Source organism: Camelus bactrianus, chromosome 35 (genome assembly GCF_048773025.1).
Source record: "Camelus bactrianus isolate YW-2024 breed Bactrian camel chromosome 35, ASM4877302v1, whole genome shotgun sequence".
Lineage (NCBI taxonomy): Eukaryota > Metazoa > Chordata > Mammalia > Artiodactyla > Camelidae > Camelus > Camelus bactrianus.
In genome coordinates, this window is record NC_133573.1 from 22,610,238 (window position 1) to 22,634,597 (window position 24,360).

A 24,360-nucleotide genomic window follows, 5' to 3' on the forward strand; every position below is an offset into this window, starting at 1 on the left:
CTTATGTTTGCTTTTGTTTTGTTTTTTCTTCTTACACTTGTCTCCTTTCCTGGTTTATAAACACTAAATGTTAACATGTCCCAGGAGATGCCCACCAGTTCCTTGCTCTCTCATCCCCCCAGCAATCTTTGTGCTCTTGGGGTTCAATTCCCACCCTTGTAACTTCCATATTTTCTCAGCTGACTGCTTTGCCTTAATCCGTTCCTTTTCTTCAGTTGCTTTTTTGAAGAGGCCCAACTGTGAGTTGACCATCAGTTAGAACCAAACATGCCTCAAATCCACCCCTCATTTTCTTTCCTAAACTAATTTTGTCTTCTAAGGTTTCTAATTTGGTGGCTAGAAAATTTAATTTTCTAGTATCTCAGATTTTGAGCTTTGAAATTATCTTTGATTCCTTCTTCCTCAACCCATACATTCAGTGCAGAGAATCAGGCCACTGTCCCCACCTTTACCACTAATTAGCTACAGGAGTTTTGGAAATTGGCTAATTTCTTGGACTTTCAGCTACCTTCTCTGTAAAATAGGAATATAATAATGCCTACATGTATGGACCTCATTTGGGAGCAGTGAGAATCAAAGATAATTAATTGAAAATACTTTCAGAGATAAAACTTTAAGCAGATGAAAACTGCTAAATTCTGTCTTCCTTCATGTGACTTTTGAGTTAACCCCATTCTGTTCCTTCTATTAATACCCTAATTCAATTCCCAGCTCTCAACTCACACACGGACTGCCGATACAGCTTTCTTACACTCCTCTGTAGGTCCCTTCTCTGTTCTCCTGCTGTCTCCAGCCCTTTTCTCCAATGGCATTTTCAATTTCTACTTGTTTATTACATCACTGATTCTCACTGCCTGTAGAATGAAGCCCAGATTTTGTCAAAGCTTGTCATGTGTAACCTCCATCTATATTAAAACTATTCCCAGTACTTGTCCATAGATATCAATCTATAGTTGAACAAATCAATCCATCTTGCCCTTTCTTGATTTAATGCTTTTGTAAAATCATAACATACCCCTCTTCCATGTGAAATGTCACTACTTCTTCCTGTTTGCTTAGGCACAGCGCGGTCATCTTTCAAGACTCAACTCAAATACTATTTCTTTAATGAAATTCCCACTGATTAATCTCCTCTCTTTCCTAAGAATTTGGCAGTACTTGACTGCACCGTTCAGCACTGGTCATACCTTTGATGTTCCTTGTTTTATTACTAAATTCCTGTGTGGCTATTTGACCTTCAAAGTTTTTATGTTCTATAATTTTACTTATATAATAAGCTGGTAAAGATGATGATACACAGGGTTACCATATGACATTGTCCAAATTAGGACATGTTGAGAGTGAATGGAAGAACAATTAATGACTATAACAGACAACTGACATAAACTGGGACGCATGTTTCCCCTAGTTACCCCCCTGCGGTATGAAGAGCGACCAGCAGATTGCATTTCACAAACAGGAGCTTCAGTTTTAACTGATCTTCCCTTCTGCTTTAGCACAAGCTCATAATGTCACGCTGATACTGCGTTTGGCAGTATCTCTTGAGTTTTTGAACCACACTGCCACAAGTGGTTGTTTTCTACTAAAATAGGGTAATAATTTGCTATTAGACAAGCAATTTGCTCTGAGGAAAAGGAATCTGCAATGAGTGTGAAGACAGGCCAGCTCACTGGTGCCCAGTGACTGGGCTGAAAGAAAGACGAGACAATGCTGCTCTGGTCATAAATGTTCTAATAAAAGTCAAATGTGAGTTAGTGCCGCTCTGAACAACAGCAGTACTGGCCGTGGTCCCCAAGAGGCTGTTCTCACAAAGTAACTTGTAGCTGGAGCATCACTGTGCTTCTAAGGGAGGTCAAAGAAGGTGGCAAGTTAAATTCTAATTAGCCGTGACCTTAGGAGTGGTAAGCGTTGAGCTATTTTCTGCCTTAAAGGGATTGCATGCTTTAATCCACATTTAATCACAAGATTATGAAACAACCCAATTGAACGGTTTATGCCATGGAATCCAAGGGTGGGCACAATTCATTGGAGGGTTGAGAGTAACGTGAATCAATCAAACCAGGGCAAAAATCAATCTGTAATATTTGACTGGTATTTCATGCCATGTGTTTAATTTGTATATGTTTAAATAAAATTAAAATTTGTAGGAAAAATTCAAAAGGCAGATGGCAAATTTTTTACCTCTTTAAGGTACTGTATTGAAAAACAGATATCCATAAATGGCATTTTTTTTTAATTTGAGAAACTTGGTCTATTTATTTTAGAATTTTGGATACATATTACCTCTTTCAGAATCAATTCAGAAATTGACCTAAAAATGATTATGATTCCACCCATAAAAATTCTGAATAACACTGCTGTACCACTGAAATTAATATAATCACGTAAATCAACTATACCTCAATAAAAAAGTCAAAAAATAATTATGATCCTGAGAAGGGGCATAAAATAATACTTATAGAGCAGGAAAATAAATGTTAAGGAATCTCTGCTGTACAAGATCAGTTGTAGAAGTATTACAGACACACTTATAACTGTTCTCATATGATATTATAACTGACTAATACAGTGCTTAATCATGCCTCACTTCCAGCCTCCAGTGATGTTCATTACTATCCTTTACAAAAATTCATGTAATTTCCACAAAAGCTTAGTTGAAAGTGCAAGACATTCATTCATCCTGTGATAAAGAAGTAATGATAACCATTCTAATGATATGATGTGAGCCAAGTTACAGTCCTGGTTGTAATGTTCACAACATTTTAAAAATGAAAAAAAAAAAAAAAAAGAAAGAAAAGGAACTAAAACAGCCAGATGTCTGAGATAGACCAGTTGGAACCTACAGAAATGACTCTTTATTGCACAATCAATGGTATTATATCCAGGGGTTGATAATATGGTTTGTGAATAATTTAGATCACTTTAAATCACTTTTTTCCTTCCTCTTCACATTTGGAAAACCCAGCAATATTTGCTTAAGAAATGTGAGTAGGTATGGGAAATAAATAAACCTCTCCAAAAAATACAAGAAAGTAGGAATGGGAAAAAATGAATACCTCCAATACATTTTGGTGTTTATACAATTTTTGGCTAAAACTAATAACCATCTTTTAAAAAATAGGGCTTTTAACACTATGCCAATGAAGGCAGTTTGGGAGCCAGCAAATTTGGTTTTAATTCCTGGTTGGATTACACAGAGGGGTTGAGGAATTGACAAAAATGTCACAAAACTTATGTAAAGTCTGTCCTCTTTGCACGGCATTCTTACAGCTGCTTTTAACTGGTTCCTGGTTCTGTTACTGTCAGACACGAAGGCCTCAGGCAAATCACTTCCCATCTCTTGTTATCCATGATCTCATGTATAAACTGCAAAACTGGACAAACACTCGCTCTCTACTTACTATGAGCCTCCAGCCTCCCGTTAGCCTTACACCTGATAAATATGTGCCAATAATTTTTAAAAAGAGAAACAGTTTTAATCAACAGTAATTTGATGCCTTTAAAACATATGGAGAATGACTCAATTAAAATATTCCAATGAGATTTGAATTAAAAATATCTGAATGTATCAGGTCTTATATCAGTGTTGCGATTTAAAGAGTGCTTCTATTTCCAAGCATACAAATGTTTATTCAGGAAAATGGAGTTTAACTTTTCTTTAGGAAAGACATGTCGTGCAAAAAGTTGTCAATCACTGCATTTGCTTTTTCCTGAAATTTCCTTCTACATTCAACTTTCTGTCATTTCCTGATTCTGTTTATTGAAACTCCACTTGGATTATTTTAGATAAGACTATTTATTCAGCAAACATTTACTAAGCACTGTGCTTGTCCTGGGGATAAAAACAATGAATGAGACAGATGTGCTGTCCCCTGGAACTACAATGTTGTTATTAAAGTTTACCAAGAAGTAAAATAAAATAATACTCACACTAAGGAAAGCCTTTTGGATTTGGTTTTAAAGTCAGTCCCTTGAAAGAACTGATGAGTTAGTTTCACCTATTAACCAGAATTAACAGAAAATAATTTTATTTCTCATAATCTCTGGTTACTTATTTGTCCCATTGAAATACCACAAATAATTTCATTAAAAAAAAATATATATACACTAAGTTTTCCAATTATACTAAATATATTCTGCTAAATAGATTTTACAGTTGGTAAATAAAACTTTAAATCCAAAAACATAACTGTTTAGTTTTTAAAAATATATTTTATATTGCTTTTCCTTCTCTGTACTCTTGTAATTTTTTCTAGACAGTATCTTTTTTGTATAACTTTCCGTTCTTACAGTCATTTTCCCTATAATTTCATTTGTTTTACATTTAGATTTGTCACTATCAATATATTTACCACCTCAGTTTTCCTTTGATTTGACTTTGCCCAATATCCTCAGTGGTTTTTAGTCCATCTGGTTCCCTTTTTATGTACCTCTATTTCTAAACAAATTCTACTGCAATTATGTTGTTTGCCAAAACATATCTAGCCCAATGATTCTCCCTGATTTTTCATTATTCTAATAAATTTCTTATGTGGCTTTGCTATGCATCCACTAGATGGGAACTGTTTTTTCTATTAATAATCTTTCCTGTAATTTTCTCAATGGCTTAATAAATTGATGTTTATTTCTTGCTCACATTATAGTCCAAGACAAGTGTTCCTATAAGCAGCAACTTCCTTCCATACATGGATCAGGCTTTTTCCATCTTGGCTTCTCCAGCCCCTAGGAACTGTGTATCCAGTTGGTGGATGAGGAGGGAAGGGATGTCAAAGGCACATTCAATTCTTAAAAGCCTTGACTTAAAAAGTGGCACACATTGCTTACTGGTGGTGATTTGTAATCATGGCTACACTCAGATGCGATAGAGCATGGGAAAGGTAATCTTAACTTGCACAATTACTCACCAGTCATAACTCTCTACTATGGATTTGGGAGCATGAATTATGGTGGATAGTTAGTCATCTGTACTATTTAAATTCACCTCTTTTTAATGGTTTATATAAGGCTCAGACATTTACAAATATAAAACACTCAATACAATATATGCCAGATCAAAAGCAACAATAAATAATATCTAGTATTATTACCTGTAATATTATTTTGACACTCAGCAAATGGGAGATTAGAAGGTACACATATAATATGATAAATGTGTAAATGACATATACACACTGTCATATAATATACATAATATGTAATATTAGATTATTATATAAATAATATCATGCATGTATACATTAGTAATTATATTTATTTTTAAAATTGGCATATAATTGACATATAACATTATATTAGTTGTATATTAGCAACTGGATTTAAAAATATAAATGGAGTTAACATACAGGAAAAGTAATGTAAACACTTTCTAAACATTTCCAAAATGTTTGTCACCAGGTGAAGCAAGTTGAAATGTGAGATGTATATCACAGCAACTGCCACCTTCAGATGCACAAAGGACAGTCATATGAGGAAAGTGTGTAGAAATATCTGAGTGGCACCAGAAGGCTGAACTGAGTTTACCAGTTCTAGTTTGATGTCTCTTTTGTCATTTTGTTTATCTGAAGTTCTTCCCTAATAGGTTTCTCAGAAAGAGCTCATGAAAACAATATTGCCAGAGTTCTTGTATATTAATAATAGTTTACTGTGCCCTTTATCCTTGAAGGTTAGTTTAGTTGGATATAAAATCTTGGCTTACATATTCTTTCCTTTAATATTGTTACACCATTTTCCTCTGGCTTAAAAAATTACTGTCAAACACTTTGATGATTATCTGATTCCACATTCCCTTATAACTCAGGTGTTCCATTCATCCAAGTGCACAATGGATTTCCTTTCTTTAAAAAAAATCACCCTGTGACCATACTAGAATAAATCTCAATGTTGGTTATTTTTGTCAATAATTTGAAGTACACACTGCATTCTTTCAATATTAAGATTTCTTTCAAGGTGCAGGAATTTCGTAAAACTCATAGTTTATAAAACTTTTTATTTACTTATCACTTTTGTTTTCTTCTTTAGGGGTTCCTATTATCCATATGTTAGATATTCTTTATAAATCTTCAAAATTTGTCATCTCTCAGATCTTTTTTAATCTCCTTTAGTTCTTTTCAACTTTAAAATTTGTCTTTCTTTTAATCTTTGATTTCTCCTAGGTCACTAAGAACTGGGTTTATTTGTTCTTCCGTTATTCTCTTTTTTTCCTCTCATTTCCAAAATGATTTTTTTCTTTATTGCTAATTCTTAAGGCTATGCACCACATGTTTTAGTTTATCTAGTGACAGTTTGGGTTGTTCTTTACATACATTCTTTAATGTTATGCATCATTTTTTTAACACTTTTTAGCAAGTTTTGAAATAGTACATTAGAGTTTTCATTTGATTTTTTAAAGCATGTCTTTCTGATATGCTTTCACTGTCTGCAGGGACATAATTCTGCTCTTTATTCTCTTTAAATTATAGTATCTTTGCAGAGATTTCACCTACAAATTTTTCTTCTGCTAATTTTTATTCACATTTAGTTTCTCTGTACTTTCAGAAAGAAGGGTAGTTGAACATCAAAGGTTTCAGAGCTCCCTCTTTGTTGTTCTTCAATTGTATTATAAACATATGCTGGCTTGCTTTCTGACATTTCCTGGCTCTGTTTCCCTGCCTAACTTTAAATATGAACCTTCCCTCCTTCCCTTTTTTAAAAAAAGATCTCTGCTGTCTCTACCCTTCTCAATTCTAAATCTACTCCCAAGGTTTTCTCCTAGTGTGGGCAGGGCCATGGAAGATGGTCCTGGAGGGTCAGATTTGAGAATTTCTTGAGCCAAACCATTCTAGTCCCTTCAGAAATTCTTATGCGGTCCCGTGCACTCACTTGCGACCGGGGTTGGCACATACCCTGCCCATTTCTGGCTGCTGTGCTCATGGTAGCCTGCTGTTTTTTCCAGTCAATGCCTATTGGCTATTTTGTGATTTTTTTTTTATCTGCTTTCAGGCCTACTGGATACCTTACTGCCATCTTTTGCTTTCTCTCACACAGATACTGACAACACTCAGGTCTTGTGGATACTGGTCGTTGGTTATTATCTACTATATTTGAGGATTCATATTTATATTTTGGACATAAGTTATCAGCTAGTTTTGTTGTAAATATCCACAGGTTTTTTATTTTGATTTCCAGTTGTTCTGTCTGTTTTTATCTGGCTGTTTTGGAAGATAAAAAATTTATACTGATCACATCACTAGGAACTTCCCAGAAACTTCCATTAGTACTATCTTTTTATTTAAAGTATTTTTTTCCATTTACTGTTAAATCACATCATTTATTACTATAAAGTCTTTCATCAAATTGATTTGAATGAAAATATCACTGAACACTTAAGTATTAGACCTACTTTTCATTGAAATAGAAACAAAACAGGCAATTCTTCTACTATGTGTTGAGATGAATGAATATATATTACATTTAAGTATTATATATAATATATATATATTAGGCTTATAAAGGCAGGAGGGCAAGGCAGATATTTAACTGCTTCAGTATTGCTTGGAGGTTAATAAGAGACAATGATTTATTTCCTTATGTGAAGATTCATGGAGGAAAGCTGGCTAAGTAGTTGCAACTTCCCTCTTTGCTCCTCCTGATCAAGACTGAGGAGCTATAACTCTGTTCCATGTCAGGGAAACAAATTTGCACCTGTCTGGAACATGACTCAACTGCATCATTTATTGCACACGGGACTTTCAACTTGAAGGAAATCTGTGTTTTCTCTACTTAAGAGAAGGGTGAGAAGAGAAAAGCACTTTACCCATCAGCAGTGATTATAATATGAAGATATTGAGCGCAGATTTAAATAAATTAGGAAAGGGGAAAACACCAACTTAAATTTCAGAAACAGTTTTTGATGAGAATATTAAAAAAATTCCCTAAGGCTTCTTGGCAGTGTGAGGGAAAGAAATAGTAGCAGAAGTGATTTTAAGTGGCTGGAGCTTACATATTATACACCAGAAGCCCTCAGGATAGATTAAATCTTAGGAGAAAGAAAGATAAAGATAGAGACAGAAAAACACAAAAGAGTTTATTCTAAGTGGAAAGTGCCAAGTATGCCTTGCTTCTCCTACTTATTTAAAGAAATCATACATATTTAATTGTCAACTTCACCTCTTAGTAAAACTTAAGAAATTCATTTGCACAGAGAACCGTGGGAGAAAATATAGCACTTTGTGTCTCTGGTTTTATGTTACTTTCTTCTGTTTCAAGTAGGCCCTTACTGAGAAAGATTTGTTTAAGGCATTTTAGATCAGTTGTTACTTCCCTGATAAATTCCTTTGTTTTTATGCAGACTTTTTAACCAAGACAAACTGGAGCCTTGCTTGTCCGGCAGCAACATAGACATGAAATCTTAGGCATTACCCAATACTACCAACTTCCTTAAAAGGTGAGGAGTTGGTGAGATCCCCCCCCTCAGATTATTACCTCATAAATAATTATATTCTCTGCATAGGGGAACTATAACTTTCCTTGTGGTCTTGCAAGTTTTACTTGTTCACTTTGGGTTACCCAAAAACTAAGACATCTTCAAAAACTGTGAGCATGCACAATCCTTCCCTCTAATTTACTTTTTTTTTTTTTTTTTTTTGTATTTTTCTGAAACATATATTACATTCTGGGTGGAGGAGACACCTCAATATCCTAGACTTACAGGAAGAGAATGAACCTTAAATTCACTCTAGCTCATACATACATTTATATAATGCTTAAATACACTCTAAATGAGGGACCTTCTTGAATGTTCAAGTACCTCGGTGATGAAGAGCTCATCACTCTGGAGTCTCTGAGTACCATCTCTGACTACCTCTGATTATTACAAGGTCTTTTTATTTAGCCCATACCTCTACCTTTGTGGCTTCTCTCGAGGTCCTCATGACCATCCCTCAGATCCATCCATAACAAGTCAGAAACCTTGCTCATGGGACAGCCCACCAGGGCGGTGGGGAGCTACCACACTCCTCCTTCTGTAATTGTCTCTGCCAGAACTGCCCCTTCCGTTCACATTCCGGGCATGAGCTAGAAGTCTTTAATATTCTTAACCCTTCTCCTCTAAACACAGCTTAGGGTGACCATGCTCCCTCACAAGCATGGGGTACAGAATGGACCCAATCACTTTTGATGAGTTGCCTTCCTGCTCTTCAGATGATAAACTGACAGCCATAGACTGTAAAGTACAAATTTTGAGATTATTTTTCACCAAAGAACTTTACCTATGTTCTCTACCTAGCCTCATGCTACATCAAATTTTCTCCATATTAAACTTGTACATATTCAAGACTCAAGTCCAATTATAAGTTACTGAATCACAGATTTTTCAAGGTCAACAGCAAGGAAAACTTGAAAACTAAGGGAAAAAAAGATGTGACGTAAATTCGGATTAAGACAAAAAATATCTGATATACAATTAAGAGACAATTGTTCCTTACTACAATCCTAGAATTTTACTTTGCATTCCGATTTAGAATAAGTATCACAAATTTATTTTCCTTTTACAGAATAAAAAGTTGTCTCCTTTCAACAAATGTCTTTTCTGCTTTAAAGTATTTGCCAAGGATAACGCTTCGCACAGAGTCAATTTCAGAGAAAAATTTTTTTGAACAGATGAATGAATATAAGTAAATATTTTAATTAATGAAAAATAGAAATAGAACTAGTAATCCTGACTCTATATTCCTTTACTATGTGATATACGAAAAGTTGTTTTAATTTTGAATTGAAAGTTATTTTGTTTATGTTCAGAAAGTTTTTGCAGAGGCATCACCTCAAGAAAATAGAGCAAAATAGTCTTAATTGATTTGTAAATTAAAAGTACCTTTGGCTAATCACTGCCAATAAAGAGCATGATTGCTTCTATCATTTAAACCACATTTCTTTGCATTTCTATTCTCTAGAGTCTGAATTTTTAATCTTCTAAACTCAAATTTTAAAATTTTAATTTTCTTATAACCAAAAACTTTGTAGTATTATTTATAAACCAAGCATATCATAACAATCAAGTTACTTAATTTAGTTGTTTTGTATTTCTGTCAGAAAAAAGTTATACTATGTGGAATTGGTGAGAAAAATAATCTACAAGTGAATACATTCATTATTATTGCAAAGCAAAAATTATTACCAAGATTAAAGTTTCTAGTCTCTGTCTCCACAAGTAGACAGACTTGAGTATTTATTTTACTTAAGTTATTGCCAAAGTTGCCATAGTTATAAGGAAGAAATTACTTAGCAGTTTGTACTATAAGTAGAGTAATCTTCTTTTAAAGAGATGACAGAAAAATAAGATTGGAACACCTAAAACATATATCATCTACTTAAAATGACATAATTCAGGCTTACAGATGATCAAGGGACTGTAGCTCTGTGGGTTTTTATTTATTTATTCATTTGATTCTTTCATCTTTTAAGGGTTTCCCTATGGAGATTTCATACACATATATAAAATATACGTATAAATATGCAGTGGAGATTTTATATACAGATATAAAAATATACATGTATGATATAAATATGTATTAAGATTTATTTCATGGCTTTATGTACTATTAAAAATAATGCTGGATTATAATTAAGGAATTAGAGTAGAGAACTCAGTGAAATAGCAAACATTTTATTCAATATTTTTAATGTCTTCCTGATGAAGGGAAGAAAATATTTCATTAAATTAGAAACGCTATTTTACTTTTTGGAATTTTAATTAAAATATGCTACCCAGAAGAGTAAATTAAAGATGAAATCTGTAAAAGATTTTTTTTAAATCTTATTTTGGTAATTGAATATATAAGGGAATCACCATGAACTTGAACTAATGTCTCAAAAATATTCAGTGATATACATGAATAAAACTTCAGCATCTTAGAACAGAAAGTGAAGGAAGAAAGCCACAGATACACAAACACTATCTTTTTTTTTCTTGAAAGCAAACCACTTCACCTTTTCCCCCTATATATTGCTGTATTTCTGGAAAGCTGTCATCTAACACAAAAGTTCCATTTACGGGGGTGACAAACCATTTCAGCTAGGATTTGCTTCATCTTTCCCCCCTTGTAGCAATTCATCAAAACTGAATGCCACCTTTTGCTTCCTCTAAGAAATAAAAATAAATATTTTGTTTCAATGAATCATTTTTTCCTTGTGTTTTCTTTAAGACTGAAATAAGACTGAGGAAAACCTTAAGGGCCAAACTCCTATATAAAAAAAGAAGTGACTTCAAGCTACGAAAAGATTCGTGGGTCTGTGAAATGACTTCTCTGTGTACCACATACGTTAGTCAACGGATCGGATCGTGTCTTCCTGACTCCCATGTGCTATTCATCTCACAGCTGCAAAGCAAGATGCCAGACTTTCAGCAAACACTTTTTCCTCCCCAGCAGTGGCATTCGAATCCTCGCCTGGCTCCTTTCCACTGGCTTCTTTCCTGCAGCACTCGTTTGCCAGGAAAAGTTGAGGGCCACAGCTGCCAGTCTTACTTTAATCAGATTCTCCATGGGTCTGTGTGATTCATAAATATTTCTTGGGGTTGGGGACATCTTCCCTTGAGTGACAAAGTGATCAAAAGTCTGTTGTTTCTGCTCTGCTGTAGCAGAACAGCCTTCGGGCCAGGATGAGGAGTCCTGAGTTCAAGTCTTGATTCTGAAAACAGATTTCAAATGACCCAGGAGAACTGTTTCACCATCCTGGGTTTCTATGTCAACACTGGACTTGCCTCCAACAAAGATATAGAAGGACACTTCCTCCTTTTGTTCTAGGAACAGAGGCTCCACTGGTTTGGGTTTCTCTGGATCTTATAGTATCAGGGCTATGCAATTGGGGTGCCAGGGATGCTCCAAGTTAACAGAACAAATAAGAATCATCTTTTGGAACTTTATCTTTGGTTGAAGGGTGGGCAGAAGAGTCATATTTTTTACGTTAAACAAAAGTGTCTATATTCTAGAGTATAACACAAAATGCACACAAGTTTTTTAGATAAAACATAAAATCCCAAGGAGATGTCTGTACAGGAGATACTTGGGGAACTCATACACCTCATTTTGGAAAAGCAAGAGAATCCCTGGGTTGCACGAATGCCAAGGTTTCTTTTTGTTTAGACATTCTGCGAATTTGCTAATAAAAAACACGGGGCACTTCCACCAAAGGCAGATATTTTGGTCCCCTGGAGATAATAAGAATTTTAAAGCATGGCATGAACCATGACTGGCATTTAGACACATGACCAGGTTTTTATTGTGAAAACCATCATAGAACTTCTAATTCAAATCAGTATGCACCATTTAAGAATGCGAGACTGTTTTGCCCTTCAGGAAATTTAACTGTTGTGGAGAGCAGTCCTATTTACTTACGTATTCACGCTTGTCTGTTTACAAATACATATCCAGAGCTTTATAAAAAGTCTTAAATGATAAAATGATTATTACCAAATTTCAAGTTCAGGTACAAAAATCACCACAAACTTCTTATATTTTTAGTTTCTTGACTAATAATATCTTACTGCTCAAAAGAGGTTAACATTTTCTTTAAGCATTTTATGAGGATGGCCTCTTTTGTAAAACTAAACACTCAGCTTGAAATCCATATCTCGCTTAAAATATGTCCATCATCTGTCTCTACTCGCTAGAAAGGAAACTGCATGAGAGTAAGGATCATCTCTTATCCATTTTATTTATCTCTGTATCTTGGGTACCTGGCACATAATAAGAGCTCAACAAACCTGAATAGATAAGTGAATGAAAGGTCAACCTATCAGACAGCTTGTCAATCACCTCTCTCCTCAAGCTTCTAACCTCTCCCCTCTGCACACCAAATTCATTTAAAAATCAGAAAGCAGTAAAACATAGAACATGAAAAGCAACTTGCATGATATTGGCAAACACAATCTCTTTATGCGCCAACAATTAATTTAATTCGTTAATTCAAACCTTCCAACTCTAAGGTCTGGCATGTCAGTAACTGTGCACTCATCATGGATCTGGGTTTTGATTTTGTAAACACGAATCAGCTTTAAAGTTATGATTACTATCTTTAAAACTCATCTGCTGACCAGCCACTGAGAGCTGCACGAGGACAGCAGGGTGTCACAGAGGTAGGCAGAACTCCTGGCAACTGATTCAACAGCAAGGAAAAAGGCAAAGAGGAGAGAAGCTAGGGGTCTGCAGAATGAGTCTGCTTCACTTGAGTGTGGAAAAGACGAGTTCTTCCTAGAACTATGGCTCTTTGACCTTGGAGAAGTCATTCCACCACTCTGAACCTCAGTCTCTTCCTTTGTGTTATGAGGATACAGAACTAATTTGTCTCTAAGAGCAACGCCCACCCCCAAATACTTTCACTATTCTACAGTCTCACTGTATATTCATACAAGGATTGCTGTGAACTGGTATGAACTAGGTCCTTGGCACTTTGCAGTTTGCCACTAATAGCATCACTGTCAGATTTTTTCACAATGTCAGGAAGTAAACTGCACAGAATATTAAAAGGCTTAAACACATGAGGGGTTACAGCAGCAGCCTGATGTCTGGTTAGTCACAGAAGCCTTACAGCTTGTCACTCGTCAGCTCTTGGAGCAATGCGTTCATGACCTCGGGAGAGTTTCTTTCCGTGAGAATCAAGCACATTAACAAAACTTAGTATCAGCTTTATATCAGCTTTCTAACTAAATGCAGTGCCTGATAATTTCTCCATTATTAAGGCTTTAAGTGAGAATGCCATTTTTGGAAAATGTCTGCATGTGAAATTTTAGTGGAAGTTTGAAATGTCCTAGGATATTTATTATCTTTTTCCCCAGAAAATATTGACAGAGTACCTCTTATTTAAATGAAACTTAAGTGATTCAATCCAAATCTTGGAGAATTTATAAGTCTGTAAGGTGGAATAAATCACCTACAGATCTAGCTGGAATGCAAAATAGAAAGTTTTAAGTGTCAGAGAAGGATAAAGATGTATTACTACAGTTAGACTTTCAGAGGAAAGAGAGCTTATGTCCAGCTGTCCAGGCAGAGAGATGGTCCAGGGAAGCTTCAGGGGTACATGGTATTGAAGGCTATTTAGACCCTGAGTTCAAGAACTGAGGTGGAAGGGGAGGACTTTTTGATGGAAGGAACAGAATGAGCATGTCTTGGTGGCAGGAGAATTTGGGTGTGCCCGGAGAAGAGCAGAGTGAACCTGATGGAACTGAGGCTGAGGAGCTGTGGCACAAAAACTGAAATGACAGACAAGCTCCAGATACAAGGCCTTGAAGGAGACCTAAGGAGATGGCACGTTATTCCAAGGATGGGTGAGAGCCACACAGGACTTTGGCGCAATTATTTAACTGATTTGCATCCCTCTCCCCGGTGATAAGGGGAAAAAGGTTATTTTGTAGTCTAAAGGGCATTATAATTGTCTAAAGGTCATTATAATTTCTCACTCAACAATTGAACAAAATTCAAGCAACCTTCTGTATGTCACCCAATGAACCAGAAAAAATTTCATTCTGAAATTCTGCAGGAGAAGATTGCCTTCACTGCTCAGGATTCATGCCGCGTTGGAAGAGCGGTGGTTCCATTAAGATGCTGGAGAGAAAGTTGCACACACGGGGGCGCAGGAAGCCCAGTTGTCTGCGGGACAGGAAGAGCCTTGGCCACACTGGCCTTGTCCTGAGGCCCCCAGGCTTCCCAGTCTCAGCTCTCTGGACGTCAGGACTTGGCTCTGGCCTCTGGTCCTCCTACCTGACTGCTCTTGGGCACCGGCACTAACTACATTCTGTACATGAAAACACAACGCTGATTCGGCACAGTGCTCTCTTCATGTTTGAGTAAACTGTGTGTGTATATGTGCATTTATATATATAAATGTGTAAATACACACACCTCACACCAAATGGTGATGTACATACCATTATCTTATTGTGATAGCTGCTATTTGGTAGTAAAAACAAGATTTTTCCTAAAGAAAAATTTTTCTTTAAGAGCAAGCCCTCCACCGTGTATGAAGAATCTAGTCAATACTCAATTAGTATTTATTGATCAGTTGATTTAAGCTAAGTCCTTCAGCCTCCAGCATACGTCTCATTTCCTTCTAGGATCAGGAGAGCAGCTAGTTAACATACTTGCTTTAATAAGACAAAAAGTAAGGCTTTGATTTTCTTTTAGACCCGTAAAAGGCAAGATGGCTTATTTCTTTTAAAAGCTGCTGCGATAAGGTAACTGAACTCATCATCTGAAAGCAATCTATCGACATGTTGTGTGTGTGTATGTGTGTGTGTGTGTGTGTGCACGTGTGAAATCAGCCAGCCCGCCACTGCAAAATGGAGAACTCACGTGCTACATATTAAATACAGGTGGTGCCAGCAAATGGCTTGAGTTCATGGATGAGCATGGTTTTTATGTGCTCTCCTTGACACTCACCTCAATGAAGAAGATGCTGGCTGCTGACGTTGGATGATGGTACATGTAGACTGTCACAAGGATGGCAGCAGCTATAATGAGGACCAGGATGAGGATTCCAACAATGAGCCCGGCATGGAGGTTCCCGCCTTTCTTCTCAGCTGCACTGTCATCTGTTGAGGCTGGAAGAACAGCACAGCTGTCATGTGTGCATTCTCAGTAGACCAGTAGACAGAATATTTATATTCTTAATAAAGTACCAGTGGATTTTTTTTCTTTTTTTTTTTTACTTTCTGTGCAACTTTTCTTTCCCAAACACTGATTTTAGAAGTTAGATGCTCTTTATTTGGGCAAATGAAAAATCCATACTATTAATGATTAAAAACACATTTATAATTGTGCTTTAATTTGTAGTTCAGTGGTCTTCATTCTATTAAATAAAGCAAAATTAATAGCCTTTATTCTAAAAGCACTGTGGAAAATCTAAAACTCTAATTAACTATATCATAAATTTAACTTTGATTTTTCTCATTGAACCACTGGCACCGTTACCTATGGAAAAACTGATTACTTTTTGAAATCTCCTCTCTCACATTCTCTTGGAAAATTTAAATTCAAGAGTATCAGGCATCTTTTGATGGGCTACACAGGCATTTTCAGAAAGTCTGTGCATGACTTCAAAGGATAATTTTCAAAATCTGTTTTAAACTGAAATACTCTATAAAAGTGTAACAGATGGATGCTAAATGACCCTCCCAGAGTTTTATCACTGTCTAAAGGGAAGACACAGCATATGAAAAGATCCCACCTTTCCACAGACCAGTATCAAAATTTCTCTAACTTTTACTGAGATGCTCTCCACTGTAATATCCATTTTCAGAGAGTTAGGGAAAAGGAGAAATTAAATTTCTAAAGTAATAATTATCCAACCCAAAGTCAATCAACCAAATAAAACTAATTTCTAAAGTCTTCTCTTGTTCTGAAATTCTGTAATCTTTGACGAAAGCTCAGGTGTTCAGAGGAGATCTAAAATTATGTAGAGCAGGTAACTAAATCTTAGTACATAATATGATCGGTATTTTTGAACTGTTAGAAAATTCTTTAAGACTCATAGAAGTTCTAGAACAGTGATTCCCAGTCCTTTCATTATCAGTTTACACCTTTGTTATTTCTAACCTTTGTTCCTATATTTTAAACATATTTTTGGTCTACTAAATCGCATTTAATAAGTACTGATTTATTTCTTTTATTATAATTTTTGTTAATGAAAACCATGGCTGCCTATCAGAATGTGTGGTAAATATAAAATGACAGAACTGCAAATAAAGTGAAGAAACATGACCTTCCAGTTCTTCCTATCCATCCTTTAAATTTTTGTTGCTATTGTTTGTTTATTCTTTGCTTGAGACTCATAGTTGGTATTCAGTTATCCTTCTCCAAATCTAATAAAGCTCAAATTTCTAAAGCTTTCCCTTACATAACAGAAATTCATCAGTTAAAGAATATAAAATGTAATTCATCATGTAGAAAATTCATTTACAGAGAGGACCCTGGGACAATGGCAGAGTTGAGAAAATCAGGAATCTGTCTCCCCATACAGACAACAATTGCACCGGCAGAATCTGTCTGACAGCTGTTTTGGAATTCTGGGCTCTATTGAAGGCTTGCAACTTTCAAGGGGAAGGCTCAGACTGTAAATTGTGATTAATCTCAGTCAACTTTAGCACTTAGGACAGTAGTAGCTACCCATCCTCCACCCCTCAGCCATGTGGCAGGCAGCTATACACCAGTTCCTGAAGCAGCCTGCAGGGGCCAGGGTAGGCGAAAAGGATTCTGTCCTCCAAACCACACGGGTCTGTGTTCTGATCACTGACTGGTGATTCTCATCACAGGAGCACAGACAAAGGTGCAGTAATTAATTTTGCACGTTCTGCCACTGTCGCAAGCCTTTCTCCCTCCAGCTAAAGTAACTTCCAAGTGATTTAAAGAGTTAGTGCCCTTTTTATCCCATCTCTCTTTATTTTTCCTCTTTTTCCACATATGGGAGCCAGATATTAAAGACCAGGACATTCAGAATCAACTACACATACGGGGAAAATTTGAAAGTGGCCACGCATGGCCAGGGAAAAGCTCAGAAAAAGACTTGAAAAGACCTCAGTATTACACCTTGGGTTGATCCCGGGCACAGAGACAGCCTACAACAACCCCAAACCAAAAACAATAAACAAAAATGACAACAAAAAGCAGCAAACCCTGGGGAAAGGGGGAAGAATCTGAATTCCAGAGTTACCACTTTATTAGATTCAAATGTCCAGTTGTGAAGAAAAATTCACAAAGCATACAATGAAACAGAAAAGTATGGCTCATTCAAAGAAAAAAAAATCAACAGAACCTGTCCCTGGGAAAGACCCGATGGCTGATCTATTAGGCAAACACTTTAAAGGAACTGTCTTAAAGATGCCTGAAAGGAAGATGTGGAGGAAGTCAAGAAAGCAATGTACGAACAAAACGAAAATACCCATAAAGAGATAGAAAACCTAAAAAGAAACCAAAAAGAAATTCTGAAGCTGAAAAGTATAAAAGAACTACTAGCAAGTGCTAGTGAATTCCATAATTGAAATTTAGTTGATTCATCTCAAGGGCAGACTTCTTAAATAAGTTGATTTCATTCCTTCAGAGAAAGACAATAAACAAAGATGTCAGCCTTGGTAACATTCACTTCTGGGGCTCAACTGATTTTTCTTGGAAACTGACAGACAGAAGTGGGTCAAAGGAAACTCTGATCCTATTTCAGGTACAAATTCTGATCCTCATCAGCCTATCAGGGCGTTGGGGGGATATTCAAAGACGTCAGGAGGCCTCGAGTCTGAAGACCCAAACTATTATTCTCTTCTTAGAAATATCTTGCACTCTTTCATTTATGTCCAAAAGTGAACAAAAGCCAAACAGCTGTCCTCACACACGTGCAGTGTCGCATGCAGGACAATTCAAATCTTTGGCTTTTTCACCTTTACATTGTGCATTTAAATAAGATGAATTAATGGTGAAGGACAAGAAGACACCATAAAACGGAGCCTCAAAGCCAAAAAAGGAAGCATATAAATATGTTTGGAAAGCCTGCTAAATCAAGGCCTTTTTTCCCCGACTCTGTCGAAGACATACTTAAAAACATAAATGAAGCCCAGAAAATCAATAGTATCAAAGATAATATACTCTCATCTGATCCACTGAGTGACATGAGTTCCTAACTTTTTAGTACTTTATAAAATGCAGATCAATATTCAGACACAGAGAAGACTGTGAGAGAACTCAAATCTATCAAAGCATTCTGCTCTCTCCAAGTTTTAGCTACCATGATAGCAGCAAAGACAACAGATTTTTTTAAAAAGGCATTAAGCACATGTTGAAAATATTCAAGACTTCATGTAAATGTGTTTTATTTTCTGCCCTCCAAGAAAAGTTTATGACTTATGGATTAGCGACAAAATGAAAGAAAGAAGAAAGTAGAAGAAATAAGACAGGAGGAAAGAAGGGGAAAAAACTGACATTTTGTTTCTTCAAAGTTTAGCATTTAATTTTAAACTTCTACATCTCCTTACACTCTGTATGACTTTTTTTTTCAGTATCAACATGCATATAGCATTGATATTCTGTATTCAGAAGTACAATTCTTTAATACGTTAAAGAGATTTTAATACACATTCCTTATTCACTTTAGAGTTAACTTTTCTGATGGCTTTAAAGAGAAATACTGCAGCCCATACATTCCACTATGGATAAATGCCTTTGGGGGGACCAAGAGGCTTTGGACAAAGTCTTGCACAAATTTGTTCAAAATTCATAAATCTTATACAGATGATGTCAAATGTTCTTTTTTAACACTTTAGAATGAAGTTAAACTATAAAATGCTTAACATGTCAGTATTCCACTTTTGGATTAAAAGTACATGACTTTCCCTGTGGAATATTACCGAACCCATTTATGAGCTAAAGACTGTAATAGGCGAAAACCAAGTAAAAATAAAAATTTTAACTACACTGACTTTCCTCTGGAAGTTTCCCTTGCAACTGATCTCATTTTGTAGCTCATAAATTTTTCCTCAGTGCTTTTGACTTTCTAGAGCCATGATTATGACCTTGATTTCATTCAGCGTTTCTCCTGGTGTTTTATGCATTTTCTTATTTTTCTTAATTCCCTTAGTTCTTTCATTTTCTTAATCGTGGTGCTCCTATTGTTTTTGGATGCTTACCAATCTTTCAATATTAGGCAGGTATTAGGGTTCCTTGAAACTATTAGACAAGCTATACTCAATCCACAGCATGCATCGCTGTGGCAATACGTTCATAATTCACATTATGACATCTCCATAGGAGGGACTTGGGTAAGTACTGTGAAAAGACATTAAAATGGGTGCACAAAACACAGCTAAGTGCATTATGTATGGTGAGAACAATATCTGGCGGGGGCAGCTGGCCCAGCTTCTCTTCTGCAGCCTGTGCCAGTACATGGCAGCTGTGAAATTCCATTCAGGGAAATGGATAAAACATTCTGGTTTAAAGGAGCTTAGGGTATGACAATCCTTCTTGAACAATAATCCATTACCTTTTATCTTAGAAAAATAAAGCTACATAAAATTTCCGTGAAATCATATTAAAAGGGATGCTTGATCCCATCAAAATGAGGGATTCTGGATGGCAGTCACCACCCAGCCTGCTTCCAGCTTCATTATGTGATGGGTGCACGTTGTGTGTGTGTGCACATCTACGGGGAGGATTTACAGTATTTCTAGCCACTGTTACACCAAAAATAAATCTTTGGAACAATCCATGATAGTTTTTCATTTCTTGTTTGTATGTGTTACTTTTTGTAATAATCCATCTGTGCCTCTCATGTATTCAGCAACCAAGATCTTTATAAGACCTAACTTTCAGAGTTTCCCTAACATCAGCTTTCTATACCAAGTTTTGTTTATTTATTTAAAAATCTATTTTAAAAGTATCCCCCAAAATAAAATACGTCTCTACTTCTACAAAACAATCCACAGAAGTCTTAATACTTAAATTACCCACCTAAATATGAAACATATATTAAATAGATATCTTGAAAATATAACCACAGTGACTATGGAATACCAAAAATGAGGTTGACAACCTATTTTCAAGATCTGGGGATACAGAATAGAGTGACTTTTCATGCTATTTAATCCCATGCACTCCAGAATGAAGTCACTTATATTAAAACAGGCCACTTATGTACAAGCATATGAATATCACAGTGAATGTCTGCTTCCCTAGCAAATTCAGCACCCTTTCTTAGCTAACATGGACCCTTCACATCTCCATTCCTTTCACTCGTGGCTGTGCCACTGAGTCAGTATGAGCCTTCTTAGAGTCATCCGTGGAAGTGGGTAGCCATCCTCTCACTGGAGCTGCAGTGCATGTCAGATGAAAGCAGGCACGTCTCCGTGAGAAGTTTTTCCAGTGGGAAGATCCAGATCAATCTCCATGCAGCGGCACTGTATACCCACCTGCAGGAAAACAGGCCACCGGGGTCCTTCTGAGTTTGCAAAGTCTCTCCCCAGACCCCAGTGGTGGCAGGGGCAGGAGCGTGCTACGTGTAACCTGCAGCCACTGTCTGCAGAACAAGCCCAGCTGCTGTGGTCCAGTGGGCTATCTAAATAAAATCAACCTCTATTGGCAGCATCTTTTGAAAACTGCTGAATATTGAACCAATCTCAAGTTCTTTGGTCCCTGAGTTTAGGCTCAAAATTAATGAAAACCTTTGTGCTTCTGAAGAAAGCAGGGGATTAATGTAGTTGCTGGAGGTACCAACTTGGCCCTTGTGGGCACCTCAGGACTGAACCTCAACCTCTGATGTTCTTAACAACCATACAGTCCTTTTGTTACTTGTTGTGGTTTGATGTCTGGACTCTCCCAGGAGGGTAAATGGGCAGGACTGTATGTATGTGCTACGTATCTCAAAAAGACAGCATCAGAAATGGGAAAACAAAACAAAAACACCTTGGGTAGCGCCTCGAATTTTATTTTAATTCGTGGCACCAAAACTGTTAGCACGTGCACATATATCAAGGGTAGAAAGGAAAAATCAAAACCACTGAGAACCAGTTTTTGCAGGGTATTTGCGTTCACTGTTCGGCATCCATACTGTCAAAACATGGCTCAGATAATGCCTCCAACGGGGACAGAGCCAACTAGCCTGTTTGGGAGGAAGAATGCTCTAAAAATTGTGTTTATCACAACTGTCTGCCTTTAGGTCCTGGAATGTCTAGTTTCCTGGAATATTAAGTTCCACACACCGAATGTGGGATAGAATATGGTTAGTCCGGGAGGTGAGCACTAGCCCCAGTCTAACCTTTTCCGTCAAGTCAAATGGCCCCACCCCCATGCGGAGGCGGCAGTCCTGTGAGTTTTTCAGTTGCAAGTGCTTTGGTCTCAAAGTGTGGGGGATGGGAGGAGAGGCCCTAAAAGGCGCACTCTGCGATTTGGCAATTGGTGCTGCTTGTGATTGCTGAGACACTGGATGGCTTTAATGGAGGGAAGATGGCGGGCAAATGGCTACATAGTGTCCTTGCTTTCATTCAACATGCACTTAAGCTTCAGTGAGAGAAAGAATCCCATTTCCATGAATAATTTCAAGAAGGTCTCAAACTGATCGGTAGCACAGCCGTGATTAAGAGGAGCGGAGGTACTGAGGCTCCACAGTTGCTGAGTGGTTGGGACACACATCTGTCTGTCCACTGTGACGGGCACAGGGCGACCAGGATTCTTCTGCCGCGTTCAGTGCAACATCCAGCGCCACCCTCCTGGGCTGCAGGACAGGATGGCCGTGGGGAGCACAGCGCATGCTCAGGCGGCAGAGCACTCGGTGGACGAGCCCAGCTACAGCCCTTACAAACCATGTGAACCCCAGATCACTTACATCCTTGTGCTTCTGATACTTTGTGCGTAAAATGGGATTCTAAAAGCACTTTCTTCATAGGGTGCTGTAAGGATTAAATGAGATGAACATGCAAAGCCCTTAGAAGAGTGCCTGGTGTAACACAGTATCAGCCCAATAATGCTAGATAATTTTATCATTATTAGCAACCACATGGGAAGATTCTAAGAATAACTTAAAGCAAACCATGAATCAAATAATCAGAAGCGTTAAATTTTTAAGGCTACTAATTAGAAAAGCTTGTTTGCTAAGGATAAAGCTTTTAGCTCCCTTTCGTTAAGAATTTTAAGAAGTTTGGAAAAATTGACTCATGAGAATTTTTAAAAAAACTACATAGTTTATGAGAAGCACATCAAAATTTCTCTTTTCTTTCACTAAGGTAAAATTTGCATCCTTGAAATGCACAGATCTTACGTGTACAATTCAATAAATTTTGACAATTTTATATACCAAAGTAATCATAAACCAAATCAAGATACAGACCATCTCCATGTCCCCCTAAAATTCCTTTTCCCCCTTCTAGTTCATCCTTACCACTCCCACCCCGCCCTGCCATGGGCAACCACTGTGCTGACTTCTGTTACTGTAGATTAATTTCATCTATATTGAATTTCATATAAACTGAGTCATATTATATGTACTCTTTCATGCCTCACTTCTTTTGCCTAAAATAATGTTTTAACCATGTGACTGATGAGCGATTAATTTCCAAAGTATACAAATAGCTCAATGTCAAAAAAAAAAAAAAAAAACCCACCCAAAAAACCCATTCAGAAAATGGGCAGAGGACCTAAAAAGACATTTCTCCAAAGAAGACACACAGATGGCCAACAGGCACATGAAAAGATACTGAACATAGCTAATTATCAGAGAAATGCAAATCAAAAAATGCAGTGAGATATCACCTCACACCCGTCAGAATGGCCATCATCAAAAAGTCTACAAATAATAAATGCTGGAGAGGGTGTGAAGAAAAGGGAACCCTCCTATGCTGTTGGTGGGAATGTAAATTGGTGCAGCCACTATGGAGAAGTATGGAAGTTCCTTAAAAAACTAAACATTGAGTCCTGGTTGTCTGGAGATTGTGCAACTGTGGACTGTACAATGTCCTGGATTTCTTCTTTTTACTTGACTTATTTGCAGCATTGACATTGTTCACTACTTCCTCCTTGAAATTTTCTTCTTCTTTGGTTTCTGTGATACTAAACTCTTCTGGTTTTCTTGTGGTCTCTTTGACTCCGTTCTCAGTTTTCTTCACAAAAATCTCAAATGCTGTTTTCCCTCATTAATCCTCTGTTCTTTTCATTTTTATATTATTCTTTTGTAATCTCATTCACACTGATAACTTCAACTATCACTTATATGCTGATGATGCCTAAATTTATATTGTTTGCTTGTATTTCTCAAGTGAACTTCTAATTTGCATAGAAAAATGCCTGCTGGACATCTTCATTTGCACGTCCCACAAGATCACTTCAAAGTCAATATGCTCAAATTAAATTCATCGCCTCTCCTAAATACGTGGTCTTTTTCCTGTGTCCCCTCTTAACAGCACCATCATCCACCCAGATAACTAACCCAAAGGCCTGGGAGCCATCTTAGTCACTTTCCTATCACATAAATCACACATCCAATCAGACGTTAGTTATGCAGATTCTACTTTGTTAAATACACTTCTCCCGTCTGTTCTCTCTTCTTTATTCCCATTAGCAACCACTAGTTTAGTTTAGCCTCTCATTATTTCTTCCGTAGCTTACTAGCATAGTGTCCTAACTATTTTTCCTGGCCTCAGTCTCACTTCTTTCCCCGCAACCCCTCAAGAATGACCTACCAAAATGTGGGAAACTTTTTACAATACTCCCCTGTCTAAATGATTTCAGTGGCTCCCAGTGTCTTCAGGATAAAGTTTAAACTCCTTTGCCTGATGTAAAAGGGTATGAGCCCCGAAGCAGCCCCTTCTTATTGTTCAGCCTCACCACTCATCACTACTTAACGCATACTCTTACCCTAGCCAAA

The 24,360-nt window shown here is 36.9% G+C and overlaps 1 protein-coding gene across 2 annotated transcripts in view; it reads right to left on the reverse strand.

The window, feature by feature from the left end:
- The window catches only part of PLXDC2 (plexin domain containing 2), a 336,643-nt gene that overhangs the window by 18,698 nt on the left and 293,585 nt on the right, over positions 1 to 24,360 (reverse strand). For both annotated transcript variants that reach the window (XM_074358105.1, XM_074358104.1), the window contains exon 14: positions 15,408 to 15,568. In XM_074358105.1, coding sequence (XP_074214206.1) covers positions 15,408 to 15,568 — 161 coding nt within the window. The remainder of the gene's footprint in view (positions 1 to 15,407; positions 15,569 to 24,360) is intronic.